Consider the following 24,083-nt stretch of genomic DNA (forward strand, 5'->3'; position numbering starts at 1 on the left):
TCGGACCTGTTTGCTTGAAGGGTGTTCATGTCTATTATAGTTGGGTTGCACTCACACACTTGCAACTTTTTGTGTATGATTACAAAGTCTAAGGGGAAATCGTGGTGAAAAAACCAATACATATAAAATCGGCTCTGCGGTGATTTTAATTTCCATACTAATTTTAGCCGCCTTCGGACCCGTTTCGTAGTCGAAGTCGGACTAAGCTCCGCCTGAGGCGGAGCGGATTCGGACCGAGGTCGGACTCGTTTGCTTGAAATGTTTTAACTCTCTGACTTTTTATATAGAAAGAGATGGACAGTTGTAAGTGTACTTCGTCAAAAAATCAAAGGAGTCAGTATATTATAGGGATCAGTGAGGGAACCTCATAAAACGTTAATAACCCTTCAAGCCAACGAGGCCGACGTCGGGCCGAATCGGCTCCGACGTGAGTCCGACCTCGACTACGAAACGGGTCCCACGGCGGCTCAAATTAGTATGGATATTATAATCACCGCGAAGCCGATTGCATATGTATTTGTATTTTCAATACGATTTCTCCTTCAACTTTGTGTTCATACACAAAAAGTTGCAAGTGTGTGAGTGCAACCTCGTTTTTCGCGTTTTGAGGTCGGAGTGTCTTTTCTGAGCTTGGTTTCTTTCTTGGTTGAATAGAACCCAGTCAAATAAGAGTTTAACTTCGGAATAAATGCTAATATAATACTCATTCCAAAAAATTTAAAATCACTTCAATCTGACGTCTCTGAAAAAAGTTATACCTATTTTTCATCTGTCAACCCATATTATTATAACAGTTGCAAACTTACTAATGTAAAACATCTAAAGGTTATGGTAGAGGAACAAAATTTTGAGAAACATTGCATACATGTTTTGTCTCACATTAGTGTCTCTGAAAAAAATTATAATTATTTTTCATCTGTCAACTCATATTATTATAACAGTTTCAGACTTATTACAGAAAAACCTTTAAAATATATGGTAGAGGAACCCAATTTTACATGAAGGTTTCCATATCCATTATCATTAGGTGTGTTTTTTATTACCACCGGTCTTAACTGGACAAAAAAAACGCCTCGGGGCTTAACCTGAAATCTTGGCAGCACTGTATATTGAATGTTCCGAAAACAGCAGACACAACAAACATTTAGAGTTGTCATATTTTTCGCTTTCGTCATTTTCTTGTATTTTTCATGTATGTTTTACAAAGAGATTCAAAAATGTATGCTAGCAAAACTATTTTAATACATTTTGTCCTTCCAAACGTGAGTTTTCACGTTTTTAAACAAATTCTAAACAATTTATGAAAAAATTAGTTTGGTAGCACAGATTTAAAACTCTTCAAAAAGTTAAGCCCAGAGAAATCACCGGGCTAAACAACTAAGCCCAAGGGGCTAAGGTGTTGTTGTATTTAACATGTGAATTGCTAAGCCCAGACTGCGTTTTTTTTGTCTAGTTAAGACCGGTTGTAATAAAAAACACACCTATTAAGAATCAAAACAATGCAATAAAAAGAAAACATATGAAAAAATGGTATTTTTTGAAAAGGGCCTTAAAATTAGCCGTGTTCTATTGGAGTCTACTACTAGTAGATGTTTTTATTAATCTAGAACTATCATCTACTCATGTTCTTCTTCCCGATTAGAAACGATTTGTATTGAATTTGTTGAAAGTGCTTTCCATTGAAAATCGCTAGTAAACTACTAGTAGTAACTCACCTATAATATTTGGAATCTTATAGGTGAGTTTGAGGCTAGTTGAAACAGTTCAAAGGGTTTGCTTTCTTAAAGAACGGGCATAGGTACAATGCTGAGATTTTATTCTGTGGGCATCCTTTCCTGCCATCATATTCCACACGTGAATTGATGCATAGTCCCAAAATGATCATCTCATGCTGCTTTACTTTACTCGGCGACAAGGCCGTCAGCCCTAGTAACTTTGTTGTACATAGGCCCAGGTCGGGGGGATGGAAATGTTGGCCTTTATCTTCAATATTGATGAATGGTGCAGTCTGCCTTAGTGCGGGGTTGGCTTCGTCATCGACACTGTAGTGATTGTCGATTTTCTTAAGCAACGATATGATGTTTCAATAAGCCTTACAAAACATACTAGGTCCCTTGAAAATTTATTCATTTTTGCTTTATTATTCAAGGATTCAAGGTATTCATGAAACGGTGTAAGCTCTTGTTAAACCCAGGAAACGAGGTAAAATGGGAAATGTGTCAAAATTTTGTTAACCCAGAGTTTACACCGTTTCATAAATACCGCTAATATTTAAAAAGGTAGCAAGTCTTCGTAATGCCAAAGGTTTGAAAGAAAAAGGACCTGTATTTTTATGTACTTTGCATCTTTGAAAATCCATTGTTTTAACTGCAACTTACCCTATCTTGAATTAATTTCTTGGAGTTAATTAGTAAGTAGGTATAATGCATTTTATTTTTTATGAACAGTTAAATAAATAACAATACTTTCTACAATCAGTTTTTTTTTTATATTGTTTATTTAAAATTTTATTTTCTCATGTTTACTATACAAATTATTTTTTAAGTTACAATTAATTCAATATTATCGTCGTGATCTTACAATGTGGGCTAAATTTAACCGTAATTGAATGACACATTATTGTCTCTCAAAATTGCATCAAAATTATATGCTATTTTCCATTTTCTTAATTTTTTAGAATTCCGATTAATTAAATCACATTTTAAATACAAAAGATACGGAAGAGAACTATTCTAGTTAGAGCCTATTATGCTGCTGAAGTGAAACGAAAAACTCGATATTTTTCGTTAGTATTTTCGCTGTCGACTGTGGAGATTTAATTTATCGTTTCGCTTCAGCTGCTTACTTGGCTTAAAAAAAAAATTAAAAACCAATGATACGTTGATCCTTTTATTGCACTGACATCTTTTCACAACAACAAACAAAATAAATATCAAAAATTAAAATCGATTTAATAAAGGGTAAAAACAGCTTGCCTTCGTACTTTTAAAGTACAGCATATTAGGGGTATTCACGATTCGATGCAAATGGTCTTGTATCGTTGTAAAAGTGCAAAAGTGTAACATTTTCTTAAAATAAAATAACCAAATATACAGACTACAATTTTTTTACACTTTTACACTTTTGCTATACCCCAACCGTATTGCAAAAATAAAAAAAAATGGTGCAAAATTTGTCTATTGTAGTTGTAGTAGTAAAAAATATAAAATATAAAAATATAAAAAATAGAATTAGAAGTACGAAGATCCGAGGAAGCCTTCATGTTAAAAACACCATCTCCCAAAAAATTGAACACGACCGACTCAGTTGGTATTGCCATGTTCAAAGGAGAGATCCTGAGAACCCCGTCAAAAAAGCAATATCATACAACGTTCCAACACGAAATAGAAAGAAAGGTAGGCCTAAAAACTCCTGGTACAAGCAAATGCAAAACCACCAGCATTCAGTTGGCCTTAGAAATGGAACAATACAAAACCGGGAGGCTTGCCGCCGATTTCTGAGGTCAACCCGGCGAACCCCACAGGCGGATCACTAGTGTGAAGCAGTTACGTGGGATAGTTATGATCCCCTCGACATCGAGATCATAACAGCGCCGAGAAAAAGGAAGAAGAAGAAGTTGTAGTAGTAAAAAACAAAATTTTGCATTTTTACACTTTTTTGTTACACCGGATCGTGAATACCCCTATTGATTTGTTTTGTTTTCAAAAAACTGTTACAACTAGTAGTATTGTTCAGAATAATACGATTCCAATGATTGAGAAAGAAAGTTCCAGATGATTTTGTTTGACGTGATAACGTTATTAATCCATGATTCTCGGCTGCATACACGAAAAAGCATGACTCATTCCCATGTTCCACTTCCCGTTAGCAGTGTGGTAAAGACTCCAATCTCATCTTAGAGGCCAAGTCCAACTTAAGAAAAAATCTGCTATAGCTTATTTTTTAGAGGATAAATCCTGAAAGTGAATACTAAGAAAGGATTTCTAAAAAATCAATCATTAAATAGGGTAAATGAGGGTAAAATGACATGGTAAACTTAATTTGTTTTCTATATGTCGGGGAAAGATTTTTTTATCCGTTGGATAAATTTGTTTTAAGTGTTGAAGAAATATGAATTATAACAATCAATCGAAAAACAATGACAAAGACAAAGAAAAAGGAAGGGGTCTATTTTTGAAACATGGTGATTTGAAAAACAAATATGTATTTATAGGATCATTTTTGAATGTTTTTTATTTTTATGAATTTTTGAAAGATCGCTCAAGAAACTTAAAAAACTAATAGGTAGATGAGATTGATTTACATAAGTACGTGTGCAAAATATTGGATTTCTAAAATGATTTTTCACGGAATAACGGCAAAAACTATTTTTTCCCCCAAAATTATTAGCCTATGGTAAAACCTTAAGAGTGGTGGAGACTACTCATTAGCAGTAACATTATTATGAATACCGAACTTAGTGTCCGTCGAGGATGAACGTGTGGAGAATTTTGAAAACTGCAGCTCCGTTTCCTAGGGTCATATACTATGGTTGCTGAGACCCTCCCACAGGACCTTTTTTTCATATAAAACATTCCAAAGATGCAGAGAAACCAAGTCAGGTTCTCTTTAAAAATGGCTGCTTAAGAAAATTAAACCTTAGTCAACTAAGGTTGACGATGACCACAAATTAATATTAAGACCCTAAGGATAGAATTACGATAGAATTAGTGAGCCTATAGATTTTTTCACACCCAACGATAACATCGAATTTTACTATCAAGATTGCGAAATCTCGTCGAACTATACACAACGCCCATTAATTAGATTTTGTTTTACATTTTCCCTTTTCTGAATGCTAAAAAGAATTTTTACACAGGATATAAATCCTAATGCCGACTTTTCACGAGTCGATTTTAGCCGCACAATATGTCGGTCGACTATTATTTTCTATGGGGAATGTCACTTTAGTCGCCTGCGGCTGTGACTAACGTTCACACGAGTCGAAAAGCTTCGCCGCACGGCAAAAATCGACTCATGAAAAGTCTTCATTACATAACTCACATGTCGTTTTCAATTGGCAATCCGGAAGAGCTCTCCGATCCCGAACGTCAAAAATGCAGACAAACATAATTCTATTCAGTTTGAAGTTTCATTTCTTCTTTGTATATGTCATTTTTATTTCTTCTATAGAAAAAACGTCTTTGAATGGATTCAGAAGTACTAAAAAGTACTTTGCTGAGCCCAAAGGAACACAGCCAATGATTGTAGGAATATTTATAATCACATTATTAATATTCATATTCATTTTTTGAAACTTTTCAAGAGTTTATTTAATAAAATTATATATTTTTACAATCAATCGCATCAAAAAGCTAACAAAACAAGAAGTGTCAAATTTGACGTAAATAGTATGAATGTGTGAGTGCTTCTGTTTCTGATTTCAAATCCAGAAGAAAATGTCTCTTCTTTCCAGAAGAAGAACTGTCATCCGAGGAAAATAAAACACTTTCAAAAGCATCCAGAAGCATTCCGGACGACCAATCGAAAACGACAACAGTTAAATTGTGTGCGGTGACGCTTCGGGGAATATGACTCGCAGGTTCCTAAATCCCCGCAAGATCAGTAGATTGACGCAGCGTCACCACACTTGTGTATGATCACTAAAAAAGAATCAAAAAACATTAAAAAAACACATGTACACCGGGCCTAAATTTGGTTTGGTTTTTATTTTTGTTTCCATTTTAATTTCTTAATTTTTTTATTCTAACTAAGTTTGTCTTAATCCTTTTGTGTATTTCACTTATCTTGGTCTCACAATTGAAAAATAAGTTGGCGTTCAAACATTTTTTCGGATTTTTACCATAAAATAAGTTGCAATAGTAGCCACAAAGTTTGTTCCAATATTAAGTTATTAATGGATAAAAATAGTCATTTGTGCCCTTCAAAAAAGTATTGCAAATACGGGTATCCGAGGTATTCTATCCGATTTAGCCAAAGTGAACAATCTTTGTACTGTAATATAAATTAAAAACAATTACCTTTTAATAAAAACAATCAAAAGTTTGAAATAAAAAATTACAAAAAAATCTATCCCTTAGAAAATTTACCTGAATTAATTTAGCCTTAAAATCTTAGGTAATTTTAATTTTTTAATATGTAAATAAAGAACCAAAATTTAATATTTAGCTCAACAAAATATTAGGTATACATTTGCCTAAAAAATGTTTTTAGTGTTTTTTACTCAAACACACTTCCTTGCACTTGCCCGTAGTTAAGAGATGGCACCCGACACATGTTGATATAATTATAATTACAAGAGAATTTCAGTCACAATGTTGTGTAAAATGTAGCGCTTTAATATCAAAACAGTTATTTATTGATTTTTTTGTTTTTAATTTTTTTTTCTTTGTAACGGGATAACCACATTCTTAACCTTAAATACTTAAAATTATATTATTATTATTTTTTACATGTTCTTAAATTTTTGTTTGCCATTTAAATTATTTCCTTTTTGATCAAATAATATTTATAAAAGATAAAGTTTGTAGCAATTGTATTGATGAATTATGTTTACCTCGCTTTAAATTTCAAATGTTCTTTTATATGGCGCCCAATTATAACCCCTTATCCGCTATAGTTTTCTAGTCAAATTTAAAATGCTGAAAAGATACCAGTGTGAAAGAAAGGTTAATCCAAAAGCAATTTTTGTGGCTTAAACAAATGTAATATAATTAATAAATAATAAAACCCTTAAACGCAATTGTTCCTTTCTTCTTTTTTTATTTTGCGATGTATGTATTCAATAGCGTATTAACTTGAAACTAAAAAAAAAAAAAACTAGTCCGTAACAGTCTCGAGATCGTCATTTGTATCATTGGCAATAATTTCTATCACATTGTCGTGATCGCCATGCGGTGATGTTTGTGATAAGGAAAGATTTAAATTGTTGCTAGTGTTGTTGTTGGGGTGAAAGTGATGATGCAAATGATGTTGATTTAAAAATGCCCCGAGGGCGTTTTCTCAGACTACGTCCGTTATTCCCGTATATTGGCAGGCAGATAAACCAGTTGAATTGGATCTTGAAACTGTCGACGAAACAGAATACGGACTGGAAAATCCCGATGCGTGCTGTTTGGCTTTTAATCGGAGTGTAGCAATGCTGGAGCTCATAGCAGCACATGGTTCCGTTGTTGCTCTATGATGATACATATATGGATTACTAGGTGCCGTATAGTGGCATGGCGGACCTACAACTGCTGATGCTGAACTAGAAGTTAATGAAGATCCCATTCCGTTTGGAATCATTGAACCTGTGTTCATACTAACAGCCACACTTGATGCAGATGCATTAAAACAGTTCATGGAATTTTGATGGTGACTACTTGAAACAACTGATCCTAATGGATTGACAGGCCATGGAAATGGTTTTGTTCCAAGAGGTGAAGGAACTTTTGTCCAATTGTTATAAGGGGAATATGAAGAATACAATGAGTCATCTGCAAATGGCTGTATGAACTGCGTTCCAAATCCACTTTTAAAATCAGCTGCGGCCACTGCAGCATTCATTGCATTTCGTTCGCGTTTACGCCATTTTGCTCGTCTGTTCTTGAACCACACCTGTAAAATATAAAAACAACATACTTACATTAGTTTTGAGAAATTATGGTTCCTTTTAAATATTTATTAATTTCAATTAAATGTAATTACTAATTGTATCTTTTCAATAATAACTACACGTTATTGTAATTGAAAAATTAGTTCATTACGTGTAATTCTATATGTACCTAAAAGCTCAAATTCTAATTGCATGTAATTGAAAATAGTAATGTATTCGGAATTAATTGAATTAACAATTTTAATTATATTTTTTATAATTGCTAATCAAGGAATTTTATAACATATTACACGTTTTTATTAATTGAATACTATAATAATAACCATTAAAATATGTAAATAAAATGTATTCCATTATAAAAACTAATTTATTTTCATCACACACAAAAATTAAACAGTATGTTTCTTGTTTTTGTGCTAATTTATTCATTATAAAATACTTGGTTAGCCTTCAACAGCACTAACAAATCAAAGTTAGTGTTATTGAGAATTCCAATTCATCATCGAGGGGTTGCTATGTATAATTCTCGGGAAAAAACAGCCTCTTTGGGGTGGATCAAAATTGCAAATTCTTTTTTATTTTTTCATTTTAAGGATTTTGGATGTGAGCTCTCTGGATTGAACTACCAATTTTTGTTTACGTTTTTAAAATTAGGGTTCGTGAAAATACGTGGTTCGCTTGGCCAAGATTAGCCAAGGCTACAACACCATTTTTTTCATATAAAAAAAAAGCATTTTAAAAAGTCTACCTAATGGGTAATGTGGAAATTACTTATGAAATGAATTCCTTAAAATAAGAGGCGCCAAAGCTAAAGTTTGTACAGGACCGGGCCTGCCTTTGAGGGCTGCTTTGAGCCCTTGCCTAATTTTGAATACTGTCAGGCGCATGCGCGAAAAGCATTTAGTTTTATTAATTTGCCTATGCTTGAGCGAAATTCTGCTTGCTAATTTTAGGACTACAAGCAAAATTTTCAAAAATAAAAGATACATGCATTTATAATTTATTGCTATATAATAAGGTGGGTCGTTTTTGAGTTTTTCTCAAATTTCAAATCGTAATAGCGCGGAAAAATTGTGAAGGGTAAAGACTAAGAAGGGCTTAAAATATTATCAAAATCAGTTAAATAATATCTTCTGCCCGCGCATCGGCTCTAAAGCTGGTAAAAAATTTTAAAAATGGTATTTTTACAAAAAAAAATTAACCACCCTAATACCTTTTTTTTTTAAATTAAAAAGCTTTGGACAACTCTTATATGCGCTAAATATTAAGTAGAACAAAAAAAATTGTTAAAATTCAGTAGGGACTTCCGGTCGCACAGCGTTTGGAAATTTGCCGAAATATGGCAAAATTCCTATTTTTACGATTTATTTTTAAAATTGTTATAGACTATTTGATAAATTATTATTTTCAGCAAATTTGAAGTAAAAATGAAGTTGACACACGTTAAAGGTTTAAAAATGTGTCGGTCAAGAGGAATTTGACTATTTATCATTCTCCTCGCTCCACTGTGCGTGGTGCATTTGGTACTTTATGACGTCAAACATCATTTAAGCGGCCATTTTTTTAAGAAAAGTCATGAAATTTAGGATACTGAAGCATTTTAGTATGAGAAAAACGAAAAATCTTCCAACTTTTATTTTTTCAAAGTGGTGGTTCCAAAATGTCGGACAGAATAAGCGTTTATAGAACTTTTTTTTTAAAGGAATATTAGCTATATTAATTTAACTCAATTGATGTTTAAAAGATGTTCGCAGTTAGATTTATGTAGAACTGTTTATATTCAATGAAATTAAAAATTAAAAAATTTAAAACAAAGTCCAAAAAGGACCAAAGTAGTAAAAAACACTTTTATGCGATTTTTAAGCAATTTCTGGGATTTTTTGTTTAAGTTAGCACATTTTTTTACATCTTTTCTATTTATTTTCATAAACATAGTTGGCAAATATATGTATAACACTAAAAGTCAACTTTATATGAAAATAAATAGGATCATGTGGATTATGTGGTTTTCATAACTTCGCTTATTTGTTCACTTACAAAATGAAATTTTTAGCTCGATGAGTAAAACGTTTCTGCAGTGGGTGGCCAACTTAAAATAATACGGTCGCTCGCATATAATAGGAAGGTATTTTTATGTTATCTATACAATAAGTGAAATGCACTTCCTAATTGTAGCCACAAAAATATAATAGTGTTACAACACTTTCTAATAAAATTATTAGATACCTATATCTATTACGACTGATCCAGATTAGGCCATTTTGCAATTAAGAATAAAGATCCGCACTTTTTCGTCAAAATCATTCTTCTATAATAAAGTATCTAATTTATTTTGTTGTTCTTTTCCAAGTCGATTAATGTAAATGAACTTAATGGAAATGCATACAACTGGCCTTATTATGAAATTATAAGATGTAAATCGTTTTCGCCACTTGATTGATGCGATTCAAGCAAAACCAAATTATACAATTAGGACTTTGGCCAAAGTTGATACACCAATTACTATACGAGACAAAAAAAGCAACAAGGAAAGTGCTTTATTGTATGTAGGATAGCAGCGCTTTATGATTAAATTTTCCCTTCCACAACTTTATTTTCGTTTGTTTTTTCTCTCCCTAATTCACATCATTTTGGCTTAACCCTTATCTTCCTCAGAGAAAATATATTGACGTTTAGCATTTATGCATTTTCAGTAATTTCCACCCCTCTGAAAATTCACAGATGTTTGCAGCAACAACTCCCAGCATTTTCAGTTGGGGTTGACAAATTACCATCGTATGATAATCTATTGTAGTTTTGTCTTTTGAATACAAAATAACAATATACATATAATGGACCATAAAGCAATACATGTAATTGTACCCCTACGGTTTTGTTGTATTAAGATTGAAGAAATAAAAGAAAATAATGCAGATGGGTTTTGAAATATCTAACCACAAACTATTATTAAAAACATGTGTCAATAAAATTAAATATGTTCGCGTTCTTGATTTGTTGCCATATAGCAACATCATGATGATAATATTGAGAAATAGACCTTTTTGCTAAAAGGGTGTGATTCGGAGCACAAAAAGTGCATATTGTGGTCATTAATGTGAATCGCAAACAAATAATAAATTTGTGGGCATCAATTAGTTTTGATACATTTTCGGATATTCATATCAATGTGAATGTGGATTTTTTTTTATTTGAAAAAATTTGATTATAAATTATACTATTTAGGTATATAATGGCAATTTTTTTCTTAGGATTTCTTTTTAAAAAAAAATAATACACTAGCCCAAAAAATTAAGGGAACAAAAAAAAATCGTGATTTTTTTAGTGATTTTCGATAGGCTGTATCTCAGTAAAAAATGACCGCATCGTGATAAAATAAAAAGGATGTGAAAGCTCTATTCTTCTAGTTGTAGGATTAAATATTAAATTATTTTATTTCTAACGGTAAAATAGCAAAATTGTTGCAAATGTTCAAAAACCAAAATTTTCTAATTTTTTTATGTTTTTACTTCTCTCGTAAGGAAGTGGGAAAATTTTTTCTGATAAAATGATTATTATTTTTAGAAAGGCTTTTTATTTGGCTTTAGAATTCCTTTTGTTTCAAACATCTACGATTTTTTTACACTGCAATATCAGTCATCAAACCAAAAACCATACTTTTGACTTTGACTGTCAATATCTCAACAACGGATCACTAAACAGAAAATTTAAGGACACATTTAAAAACTTCATTCAATTCTCTACAAAGAAAATAAGTTTGTTTTGTAAAAAAAAATGTTTTCTTATTTTTGAGATTAATTTAGGAAAGCTATCAAAATAGGCATTTTTACGGTTTTTTAGAAAATGTACCGCTATTTAATTTCTATGGGTGAAAAGATTAAACTGAGGCTTAATTATTGAAGCTTAATATACCTGGAATTAATATGCAAAGTTTCAGACTTATTCATCAAGCAGCTTTTCTGTTGTGAAGGTTTGAACATTTGAGATGAAGTAAAACACCATATTTCTGCAGTTCTAAATGACTTACTTCTTGTTACTTTTTTATGAGCAAAATCAATTTTTTTTGAGTTTATTTGAACATTTTATTGATAAATATCGTTTAAATTATAGATAAACCAAAGAAAAACAAAAAAAATTTCAAAATTAGGAAAAATATCCAAAAATGGTATAAAAATCTTTTTTTCAAAATTTAAGTTTTTTTGAAAACTTTTAATTTTTTCTTGATAACAATTTTTCTTAGGATTAATTTTGTATTTACTTTTCAAATATGTATGTATTTTAGGGTGGTCCTTAACACAAAATTAATGAAGTTATTTTGCATATTCCCAACTTTGGACATATCCCAAATTTTATAAAGTTTACACAAACAGGGGGGGTTTGCAGGGCGGCAGAATTTCACCCATACATACGTTACTCTTTTTTTTATTTTGAAAAGTGGGCCAGTTAAAATTGAAAAAAAATAAGAAGAGGTTATAACACCCACGGGTGCAATCTCCATTTAAAAATGAAAAGAAAGCCTGCAGGGGATATTTCCTATTCATTTGGCTGATAACCCTAACGCCTGCAGGGTTTACTACCGCAGGGGTTATTGCACTACACCGTATTCATAGGCTGCTATTTTAATAAGAGTCGTTATTCATCCACCAAAATGTTTGAAAATATGATGATTTAATAAATTTAAGCTTAGCTAAATATTGGGGAGAATTTTGTATAAATATAAGCTAAAAATAAGCCTGATGTACATAGTACTAGGCTTTACCTAACAGTATCGAATAAGCACGTGTTCAAAGTTATGTCTAGAATGTCAACTTTTTGAAAAATATGAGAAAAAAAAACTACTAGCCCTGTTTTTTTACGGAAACCAAAATCTAGGGCTTCTACATAATTTTTTTTTACATAAAAACAGTTTCAAAATTTTTAATTTTAAACTTAAAAAAAACCTATATTTAATGTATATAGATAGATAACATAAATACCTTTTACGATATACATAAACAGATTAAAATTAAGAACATATTTTTTGAATTTTTTTTGTTCCCTAGTGGCAACCGTGATTGTTAGTATGTAGTACTTACCCTCACTCTGGCTTCTGTTAAATTTGTCCACATTGCGATTTCTTCCCTTGTGGACATATCGGGATAACGATTCCTACTAAACGTATGTTCTAACTCCTGTAGTTGTTGTGAAGTAAAATGTGTTCTTTGTCGCCGCTGCCTCTTGTTCTTTTTGTCATTTTTGGTATCATCTTTAACTGATATGCCTGAGTCATGCTGATTTAATATTCTCGAATTTTCTGTTTTTATTGTTGCATCAATAGTTGATCGATTACCTTAAAAAAATAAATTTAAAATGCATATTAAATTTTTTGTCGGAAATCTAAGTGAAATCAATCACGTTCTTCCAGCGCTCATAGGAGTAAAAAGAGGAACCAATCACTTTTAAGTTATGTTCATGAATGAGCCCTATTTCGAATAACTTTGAAAGATATTTAGGAACCTACTCTTATCTGTGGCTGTCGTAAACTGTATTTTTTCTTCTCTCGAAAAATTGATTTCACATCAGGGATGAAAAATCGTCTTTCAGGATTGTCTGATTTTTTTTTTTAACTAGGTATACATTTTTAAAGAATGAGTTAAAATGAAGGAAAAGTTTTTCAATAAACTAACGAGATATTCCAAATTATATTTTTATTTTCAACAAAAAAAAAATAAATTAGAAATAAAAAAATTTAAGGTAATTTTTGATTTTTTTTAAACCATCTTAAAATGGGGCAAATTCATAGTCTATTTAGACCCCAGTTTATCTTAGAGTGGGGTTTATCCAATGTTATTTGAATAGGATAAACTCCAGTCTTTCTCAGATCCGACTTAGAGAGTGTCTATGAATATTGAATATGGCCCAATATCTTCAAAAGCTCTCAAGAGAAATAGATTTGTATAGTGTGAAAATCACGAAAATACTAGTGCCTTATAAGTTATAATATCTAAAATATGAATGGTAGCCAAACCTCAAATGGGATTCATTAGGACTTTGGGTATGTGAGTAAGGCTAAAAGTATTGTATTAAAAAATCGGGGAATAAAATTCAACGACTTGAGTCGAATGCTCGACCTACGAGCTAATAAAAGGGCTCTAAATAAATTTATAATAAAAGATCTCAACACCGACTTTTTTAATAAAATGCACATAATATTAGTTATGCGAAGGACATCGTAACGCAGGCTAAAGAATACAGTAGCCGTTAAATAATATGTACACGGAGAAAAAAGTGTCACCTTAAAATAAGATGATGCGCACATTAAATTTTATCACCTTAAAATAAAGTGATATCCTCTTAAAATAAGGTGAGTCCACTAAAACTCAGTTAAATTTAATGTGAAGTTTATCTTATTTTAATTCATCTTAAAAAAACCTACCAAAAAATAAAAATTTTAAAATAATAGACACACTTTAGCTTTACTTGCAGTTTATCATACTCATTTCTAACAGTGAGATAGCACAGTTTTAAGGCACTGGTCTAGCAACCCAACAGTTGTAGCTTGTAGGTTCGATCCCCGGTGGCTGCCAGTTTTTTTTTTTTTTAGTTTGCGCATTCAAGAAATTAATGTGACTTGTCACCTGAATTTAAGGTGATGTTAACTTAATTTAAGGTGAAAGTCATCTTAGCAAAAAACCATGCAGAAATCCGCTTAAATTAAGGTGCGATCCGCTTAGTTCTATGTGGTCTGTTTTCTCCGTGTAAGTATTAGGTACAATGAATCATCGTAATTAAAATAAAAAAATAAATAAAAATAAAATAAAATAATAAAAATAAACATGTACCTTATGTAATGGAAGGTTCTTGATGTTAAAATTACGATATTGTAAATTCTTAATTTTCTGTGGTATCCTGAACTGGAACCCACCCGGAGCTGAACGTGGGAGCCTGTCGTCACTTTTACCTACACTGAAAAAAATATTAAAGCAAAAGTTACTATGCTATGTCAACATCGTAATCGGGGACTCTACTCTACTCATTACCATTAAAATTACGGTGTTTGATTGCAAAATATTAAATTAATTATTGGTTTTAAAGTTCTTTTCGCAAAAAAAAAAAATATAATTTATAGAAATGGATTAGGTACTACATAAACACTAAATTTTACACTACTTTTTCAATAAAGAGATTCTAAATTTAAGACTAGTAGAAAGAAGCACTTGATTACGATGTTAACATCGCAATTTTTGCTTTAAATTATAGACCGAGAGTCCACAGTAAATTTTGAGAATGGAGGTGTAGACAAAATGTAATTAACTTGGTATCCAGATTTTTAGCTGTATGCGTCTCGATATCGAATTCAAAAGTCTGGCAGTTTTAATTTGTGGATTTATATGGTTTTCGGGGGAGGCTAAGGAACATCAGTTTTCCAATTAATATGAGTATGTTAAATTTGATCGGACTCATGCATCCTATCACTCTGTTCTATCACATATTATTCAAATTGGTATATTTTCAAATTCATTTAAAATTAAAACAAAGAGATCTTTTGGTTTTAATCCCAATCCGAAAAAAGATCTGATCTACAATCCGAAAATTTTTTGCCGTTTTCAATCCGGGTAGCAATTTGCTACCGGAAAACAATATTCTTCAATTAAAAAGTCTAATGGAAATCAGAACAACCGTTTTCAATTCGTACGGATTCAATTTTCGTTTCCGTTTTAAAAGCAGAAACACAATCACACTTTGCCAGACGCGTCATTGCGTTACGTTGAGAAATCCTCAAAGCGCGCTTCTGTCACTTTGACTTCCAACAGCTGATTGAAAGCTGAAACACAATCACGCTTTGCCGTCGATTTTGACAACTGCCAAAAGTTCAACCATACGAAATCTGTATAACCTCCCACAATGACGCTTTTCTTACGTACGCTTTTTTTGACAAACGTAAGGAAACGTAAGAAAGCGAGCAAAAGTTCAACCAGACTGAACTTTTGCTCGCTTTCTGACATTTATCAGACATAGTTACAGTCACCCACATTATTATTGCGCCAAATGTGAATAAAAAAAAATAAATTATTGCAAGCCTATAGGTGTTTTTTAATTTCTCTATATAGATTTTGCACAAAAAAACGACATCGAGATATTTTAAATCAAAACAATTTACGTATTAAAAACAAAAATAATTTAATGATGTTGTAGACTGAGTTTTATTGTTAAAAACAATTTATTTTGATTGGTTTTATTTTTATAACTATAGGATTAAAGAATAAACAAATTTTTATGCATTTTTTAAACACATTAATATCCTTTTTCATTTTTCCACAATTAAATCAAGATAAAGACCTGGCCCAATAATTTTGTGAGTGACTGTGTTTTTTTTTATTTGACAGCAGATTTTTTGTTCAGTCTGGTTGAACTTTTGCTCGCTTTCTAACGTTTCCTTACGTTTGTCAAAAAAAGCGTACGTAAGAAAAATGTCATTGTGGGAGGTTACACAGATTTCGTATGGTTGAACTTTTGGCAGTTGTCAAAATCGACGGCAAAGCGTGATTGTGTTTCTGCTTTAAATTTCGAACTAGATAAGCATTGATTTGTAATGGGAAGCCAAACATTCAATACGCTGTCCAAAATAGTTGCAAAAAGTGACTAATGCTGTAATACCTTTGTGCCACAGAAATATGAGATATGTATTTTTTTTGTTTTTTTTTTTCCAATAATTGTTTTGATTTGTTGTCACACTAAAGAATTCGATCTGTTTTGACATAAGCAGGGAGAATACATACACGATTCACACAAAATCGGGCTACATTTTTCTATGGTGGACAAAACAAAACAATGTTTGCCCACTCCCTATTTTGGTAGAAATCATCACTCAAGCTGCAGGCAGACAGTTAAAGAAGGGATGATCACGTTTGTAGCTGTTCTTTTTTGTTCAGCCCAGAAAAGTAAACACCTTAATAGGTATAATAGGCAGGGTCATTATTTATATTTTATATTGTTTTCAAAGGATTGTTTTGTTCTTGTTGACTTTTGGTTTTTTTTATAGAAATGAATTATTGTTTTTATGATACACAAATTATGACATACAAATATTTTTTTTAGGTGTACGTAAATCATATACATACGTATAGTGATACATACAGTGCCGTTAGACTAATTTTCGTCACATATTTAATTACCATTTAAGAGTGCAGTTGCAAAACATTTGACAAATTTCGTATAAAAAAGTGGAACCTAAATTTTTCGAAGTGTAAAGTTATTTCTTATGTCCTTTGTGTCTTTTTCCCTGCGCCAATTTTACTATTGTATTCATGCACAACTTAAACGAATTTTAAGAGTTAAAGGGCCCTACTAATAATTAAGTTTAAAACTCACTTTAATATTTATTTGAATTGTACATATTTCATTGGGAAACTCAACTATAAAATTTAACTGAGCGTTAGCCTTTAAACTGACTATAAAATTGGTTATTAGAATGGTGAATTTAGTTAAATATTAAATTGAGCTTTAAATTTGATTATTAGTAAGGCCCAAAAACCACTTTCTTCATGGGATGAATTGCAGAAAATATTCACATGAACTTGAATGAGAGCTGTCATGTAAAAGTAAGAATAGGCGTGTTTTTTCTAATACTCAGTAGCTACTCATTTTTCATTTTATTCGCAAAACAATAATAAAATATACAAGTAAGTATTTGTTTTTATTTTTTTTTCGAATAAAATAAAAAAATGAGTAGCTACTGAGTTGTAGAAAAAACACGCCTTATAAGAAATTTTTTTACTATTATTTTGGGCTTACCTTCTTTTCTTTCTCTACTTCTGGTTCTCAACAATGATGATTGATATCCTAATTGAGTTGAATCCAAGCTATTTGCTACAGCTGCCATTGAACTATGTGTCGTTTCACGAAAATCTCCTGTTTCGGCCCAAACTGAAATAAAAAAAAATTATGTGAGTTTTTGCAAGTTTAATAAATTTATAAGTTATAAATATTTTAAGTAAGTTATAAATATTTTTTTTTCATGCACATTGCACAAGTCATTGGAAAGCGATTGTTATAGAACAAAAATTTGTCTAGGGTAATAAAAATTAAAATGGTCTAATGCAAAAATGTACAATTTTTACCGCACCAGGTAACCCGGCTGTATTCGGGTAGCCGTAATATTCTCGCATCTAGGCATAAATAACTTGAAAAAGATTTAAGAACGTATCTCTATAATTACTGTTTACCACATTGTATTATTTTTAACATAACTTTATTCCTGTTTAATTGTTTATATTAAAAAAGCAAATTGAAAAAGAATTCAAGACAAGAAACCTTTATATAAAAAAAACAATAGTTTTTCGTTTTGAAATTAAAACATGTTCAACATAATATCGATTAGGAATGATATAAATTTATTAACACTTGATTGCAACAATTTTTGATTCCTCAACAAAAATGTCAACTAGCTTACTTTTTTTGCTAATAGACTCGATCTTTTTTAGGGAAACAAAGTGACCTGCCGCAGAGAAGCAGCGTTTGCCGCAAATTTCCTTTCATCATTTCAACTTTTTTAATGAGGTTTTAGTTATAAGTCCATTGATGATTTTTCTTAGAATGGAAATGGTTACAATTTCTTGACATAAAATTGTGGTCGCAACCTTTTTAATGGTCTTAGGATTTATGTCATATCTTCCAATTGTGCCAATTCTTTTTCGCTTATTTCCAATTTCAAGAACAATGCTGAATATGTGATAGTCCTGTCTGTGAAAACCGTAAGAACGATTTGCTGCACGGGCTCCATCTTGTTGGACAGCTTTGAAGCAGTTTTAACTCTTTCAAGCCAAGTTGTAATTGCCATATTAGAATGATGGAAGTGACTTATTAAGGTTCTTGATTTTTAATAAAACTCGGTATGTATCTACTGATTGCAAGGAGCGTTTAATGTCGATTTGCAACGTGTGCACAGCAATTAATATTTTGAATTTCTGCAACATAACGCACTAACACTACAAAATTTGCAATTACAACTGCCCACACTTTCGATTGTAAGTTCCGCTCTGCTATGACCATTTCTAATTAAATATAAGAGCCAAATCTTCCGTAGTGTGTCTTTCTCTCATTTATTCGGCTCATAATGAAAAATCAACATTAACATCTGATTTTAATTGAGAATTTGGATTGAATTTGCAAAATTCACGTTCCCCAACTTTGTTAACCGCAGTCATCAAGAGGCCACATCTCTGTCAATAAAATCATAAAATAAATCAAGAGCTGTAAAAATGAACATAGAATTTTTCGATTCAAAATCACTCATAAAATCTTTCTGCAAAAAATCCTGCAAAATCTTTTTGTCATCTCCAATTTTTTGGCTTTCGTACTTAAACTATCTCGATTCTTGAAATGAATAACAATTTGTTTTTTTTTACTTCATTTTTTCACACAGCGATCAAATAAAGATATAACGACAAATTTTTCAAACAAATAGGTACCATTAGTGATTCTTCACTTTTACAGTACAGTTGCATTTTATGTTGTCGAATTTTCTAATTTGTATCAAACTAATTTTTGCTTTAAAACTAAATCATGTTGTGCAGTCAAAGTCGTTGAATAGCCCAGTAGAATTAAACATTTCAAATGGAAAAAATTAGATCGTGCAATTTTTTTTCATAGGATGATAGAGGGGATCACTGAGAGCTTAAAACCAGTTTTTCGGGAAAATCGACCGTGTGCTTAAGCCGCCATCTTGGATTAAAGGTAAAACACGTTTTAGTGAATAACTCGGCCATTTTTGATTTTTGACAAAAATTATATATGTAAAACTTGTAGAAAATTTTATTTTCTATAACTTTTGTCTTAATAAATTTTTCTATATGACCAATATTTTTCGAGTTAATTTGAAAAAACTATACCCCTACTCAGCTTAAACTTTATACCCGCTTTGATTATAGATTTTAAGATCAACGCAATATGGGAGTGTTTTTATATGTTTTTGGGGATGATAAATCTAGCTGCAATGTTAGTTTTTGCAAATTCATGAAATTTTATAAACAAAAGGAACTATCTCAAAATTGGAAAGTGTCGTTTTAAACAAGATTAGTAAATATTATAATTGATGTCTAGCAAGACAAGCAAGTTTTTGAATTTTTCAATTCGGTTCATTAATGCCTGAGATATGACCAATTGTTTATAACTCACTCTCTCTTTTAAGCTTTTATTATAAACAATTGGTCATATCTCAGGCATTAATGAACCGATTTGAAAAATTCAAAAACTTGCTTGTCTTGCTAGACATCAATTATAATATTTACTAATCTTGTTTAAAACGACACTTTCCAATTTTGAGATAGTTCCTTTTGTTTATAAAATTTCATGAATTTGCAAAAACTAACATTGCAGCTAGATTTATCATCCCCAAAAACATATAAAAACACTCCCATATTGCGTTGATCTTAAAATCTATAATCAAAGCGAGTATAAAGTTTAAGCTGAGTAGGGGTATAGTTTTTTTAAATTAACTCGAAAAATATAGGTCATATAGAAAAATTTATTAAGACAAAAGTTATAGAAAATAAAATTTTCTACAAGTTTTACATATATAATTTTTGTCAAAAATCAAAAATGGCCGAGTTATTCACTAAAACGTGTTTTACCTTTAATCCAAGATGGCGGCTTAAGCACAAGGTCGATTTTCCCGAAAAACTGGTTTTAAGCTCCCAGTGATCCCCTCTATCATCCTATGAAAAAAAATTGCACGATCTAATTATTTCCATTTCAGCTTAATTTTTTGTACATCCCGACTGGGCTAGAAGTCGAAGTAATGCTATGGCATATTCTTAGGAAGCTATTTCTCATAAGCTGTGAGTTTCTTCCCGAAAATTGAATATTTTTAAACAATTGCCTTCGACACCCAACGAGTATAGGCTTCCGCAAACCTTTTTAGAGCGTCTATATTAAAAAAAATCCTGTAGTAATAATACAGATAGGTAAGATATGCAAATTTTGAACGATGCTTGCTTCTAAAAAGCATGACCAAAAATGTATCAATTAAAGGAATTTGAAATGCAAAATAACATCTGCATCACAGAAAAACTTTTGTATCTACCTATCCGGATGTAATCCAAAATGATTCTCCAAACTACTTGTTATATTCGTTCATATACTGAATACTACCAACACTGCAAATTTCATGCTCTAATAACAAAGTGCACGATTGACTTCTTTTTTATTCACTAGAAAAAAAAACTCAATGTTGAGTTCTTTCGTTCTATTTTCGGTAACTAATAGTATAATAACTGTTCTTTTTAAAACCACAACTCTGATGCTAGCAGATTAATTTAAACTATCACGTACATTGTGTAGGTACTAATTTGTTGACATTAAAAAAAGACCATAAATAGATTTAAACAGTTTTATTGATATGTCTTTTTTATGAAGTGTGTTTCTTATGTGTGTCTGTGACAGCATCCTCATCTTCCTTTTTTTATATTTTTAAAAAAGGGCACGTTCCGTTGTTTTTCAATTTTTTTTTATTGTTTCGCTTGGATTATTTAACGGATGTTCAAATACGTATGTATGTTATGGTGTTCTTTTAGATCTCGCTCAGCAGCCTGAATATTGTTCGACATAATAAAAAAAGTCTCCTTGAAATAATTGGGTCCCTAATTTTGATTTTTAGAGGAGAATGGGAAGTGGGCACTTTGGACGGTTGGTATCAAATGAAAGAAATATAGCTCAGAAATTACTTTTACTATGGACTTTTCGCATCGTAGTGTTAACCCTTCGTGCATTTAAAAAAGTACAGCAAAAACTACGATGTAAACATCGTTATCGAGGATTCTACGTTCGCAAGCATTAAAATTACAACGTTTCATCATATAAAAGGCCACACAAACATTATATATTGAAGTCAAGTGAACAGTGGAAGCGTGCTGGCTGCTGGGCCCATAACCAAGGTTGGAAGAAACCAAATAATTATTATTAAATACATAAAACAACGATGTTACCTTTGAAGTTTTGCCAGAATGATTAAAGAGAACTGCTAAGTTCTAAAATTGAAACAAGCAGGATGCAGCAGTTGTGCACAGTGAGCCTGAACAAGTTTAAGGTTGACCTAAAATGACGACAAAAACTAAAAATGAGGCTTTGTTCCTGAAGGCCTCAGCAATAATAATACGTTTTTACCAAAATCGGATTAGCTTCCTTTTTCGAGATACCCCCCGTAAACGATTTTTTTTTCGAAAAAAATTCATATCAACGCAAGGCTCGAGTACGATAACTTGGCGCCGAGAATTAAAAACAGTTTTTTGTAGAGGTATTCAATACATTCATTTTTTGTTATAGGAGGGAGGGTCTATGCCCCCCTTTTAGGAGGGAGGAGCAATTTTATACAAAACTACTAAAAAAATTAATAAAAAACAACGGCAATACTTACAGTTATCAGTGATACCTTTTTCAAAAGCTAGAATTGTACACTTAATTTGAGTTTTTAAATCAAGATATTTTAATCAGTAGTTTTTGAAATAATCGATTTCAAAGTCAACATTTGGGAAAAATAAGTATGAAAAAATACATTGAATACTATTTTTGTCAAGACTATGGATTTCAATACGGGATAAATCTATAAAATAAATTACCTCAATGAATTCCTAATCAAATACTGAAAACCACATCTTTCTATGCCTTCTAGTTTTTGAGAAAATTGAAAAATAGGAAAACTACTTTCTTTATCGGAATTTTATTTTCTTGGCTATTTGGCTTAACCGTTATCAAAAATCAAAAATTAAAAAGTATTTTGCTTAATCTACTTTGACTCCAGAATTGGGCTTTATTTCCATTTAAAATTGGATCTTAAAAATAAAATTTCTTGTACCAGTGTGGTACCAGAACGCTCATTTGTGAGCCCGATAAAGAAAGTAGTTTTCCTATTTTTCAATTTTCTCAAAAACTAGAAGGCATAGAAAGATGTGGTTTTCAGTATTTGATTAGGAATTTATTGAGGTTATTTTATAGATTTATCCCGTATTGAAATCCATAGTCTTGACAAAAATAGTATTCAATGTATTTTTTCATACTTATTTTTCCCAAATGTTGACTTTGAAATCGATTATTTCAAAAACTACTGATTAAAATATCTTGATTTAAAAACTCAAATTAAGTGTACAATTCTAGCTTTTGAAAAAGGTATCACTGATAACTGTAAGTATTGCCGTTGTTTTTTATTAATTTTTTTAGTAGTTTTGTATAAAATTGCTCCTCCCTCCTAAAAGGGGGGCATAGACCCTCCCTCCTATAACAAAAAATGAATGTATTGAATACCTCTACAAAAAACTGTTTTTAATTCTCGGCGCCAAGTTATCGTACTCGAGCCTTGCGTTGATATGAATTTTTTTCGAAAAAAAAAATCGTTTACGGGGGGTATCTCGAAAAAGGAAGCTAATCCGATTTTGGTAAAAACGTATTATTATTGCTGAGGCCTTCAGGAACAAAGCCTCATTTTTAGTTTTTGTCGTCATTTTAGGTCAACCTTAAACTTGTTCAGGCTCACTGTGTGTGCAAGACTTGTGCTTATAAATGTAGATAAACTGGATTATCTTAGCTATTTGCAACTGTAAACTGACAGATAGCTGGAGAAAATATGTATGTACATATCTATAAAAAAGTAAAAATAAATTATTTATGTTTCATTGCAATGAAAGTGATCGAAAATTCTAGACAGATGCTGATCCCAATTGGTTTGCAATAGAGTCCGAGTTCATATCGGGTCGTAAGAATAAGTCTGTTCTTTGGGGAAAAGTTTTTAGGAAACGAAATCACTCTCATCCATGATGCCCTTTAGTAAGAAGGATATAAAAAGAGAATTCGAAAGTTCAGAAGTCACGTACATACATATTTTTAAATAAAAAAAAAAACAAGGATAGGTATAGAAGAAAAATCTCTTTGTGGGAATATTCCAACAATCTGTCAATTGAGCTGCGTTCGTATTCGTAAACCGAAGCATTGTTGCAACTGCCGGGATATCCAAAACGAACGTTCATAAACTGATTTAAATTTTGATATCCACCTACTGCGTATCTGGTTTGCAAAACACAAACTTAATGTAAGCAATAAAACTAAATTAATGTTTTTCAGTCTAAGAACACAAGCTATTCCTGAAGTAAATATATTATTCCATGTTCAAAACTGTCAACGTTATAGAATGTTAAACTGTACATGCAATGGTGGTGGTACTCTATCGCAATTTAATGAAGGTGAAGTCTGTTGTGGCAATTGTTTTAATGTTGAAATAGTAAGTGATTTTAAATACCTAGGTATTTCGATTGATCAAAATATGAGTTGGACAAATCACATTTCAACTTTGAAGCAATATCTACGTTCATCGATCCGTAGTCTTTACCACCTCAAAAAATTTTGTGATCACAAAACCTTAAAAACAGCCTATTATGGAATATTCCATTCTAAACTTCAGTATGGGATTAGTTGCTGGGGCGGGGCTTACCTAACTAAAATTCAGCCTTTGCTCATTTTGCAA

The 24,083-nt window shown here is 31.4% G+C and overlaps 1 protein-coding gene across 2 annotated transcripts in view; it reads right to left on the reverse strand.

Annotated features, from left to right (window-relative positions):
- Positions 1-5,734: 5,734 nt before the first annotated feature.
- Positions 5,735-24,083, reverse strand: part of LOC129916895 (pituitary homeobox homolog Ptx1) — a 43,740-nt gene continuing 25,391 nt past the window's right edge. The window contains exons 4-6 of one of the 2 annotated variants that reach the window (XM_055997098.1): positions 17,369-17,500; positions 12,670-12,923; positions 5,735-7,599 (exon numbers count right to left, since the gene is read on the reverse strand). In XM_055997098.1, coding sequence (XP_055853073.1) covers positions 7,003-7,599; positions 12,670-12,923; positions 17,369-17,500 — 983 coding nt within the window. In that variant the 3' untranslated portion in view covers positions 5,735-7,002. The remainder of the gene's footprint in view (positions 7,600-12,669; positions 12,924-17,368; positions 17,501-24,083) is intronic. The other variant, XM_055997097.1, reaches the window with a different exon arrangement.

The sequence above is a fragment of the Episyrphus balteatus genome, chromosome 3, assembly GCF_945859705.1.
Source record: "Episyrphus balteatus chromosome 3, idEpiBalt1.1, whole genome shotgun sequence".
NCBI classification, from domain to species: Eukaryota; Metazoa; Arthropoda; class Insecta; order Diptera; family Syrphidae; genus Episyrphus; species Episyrphus balteatus.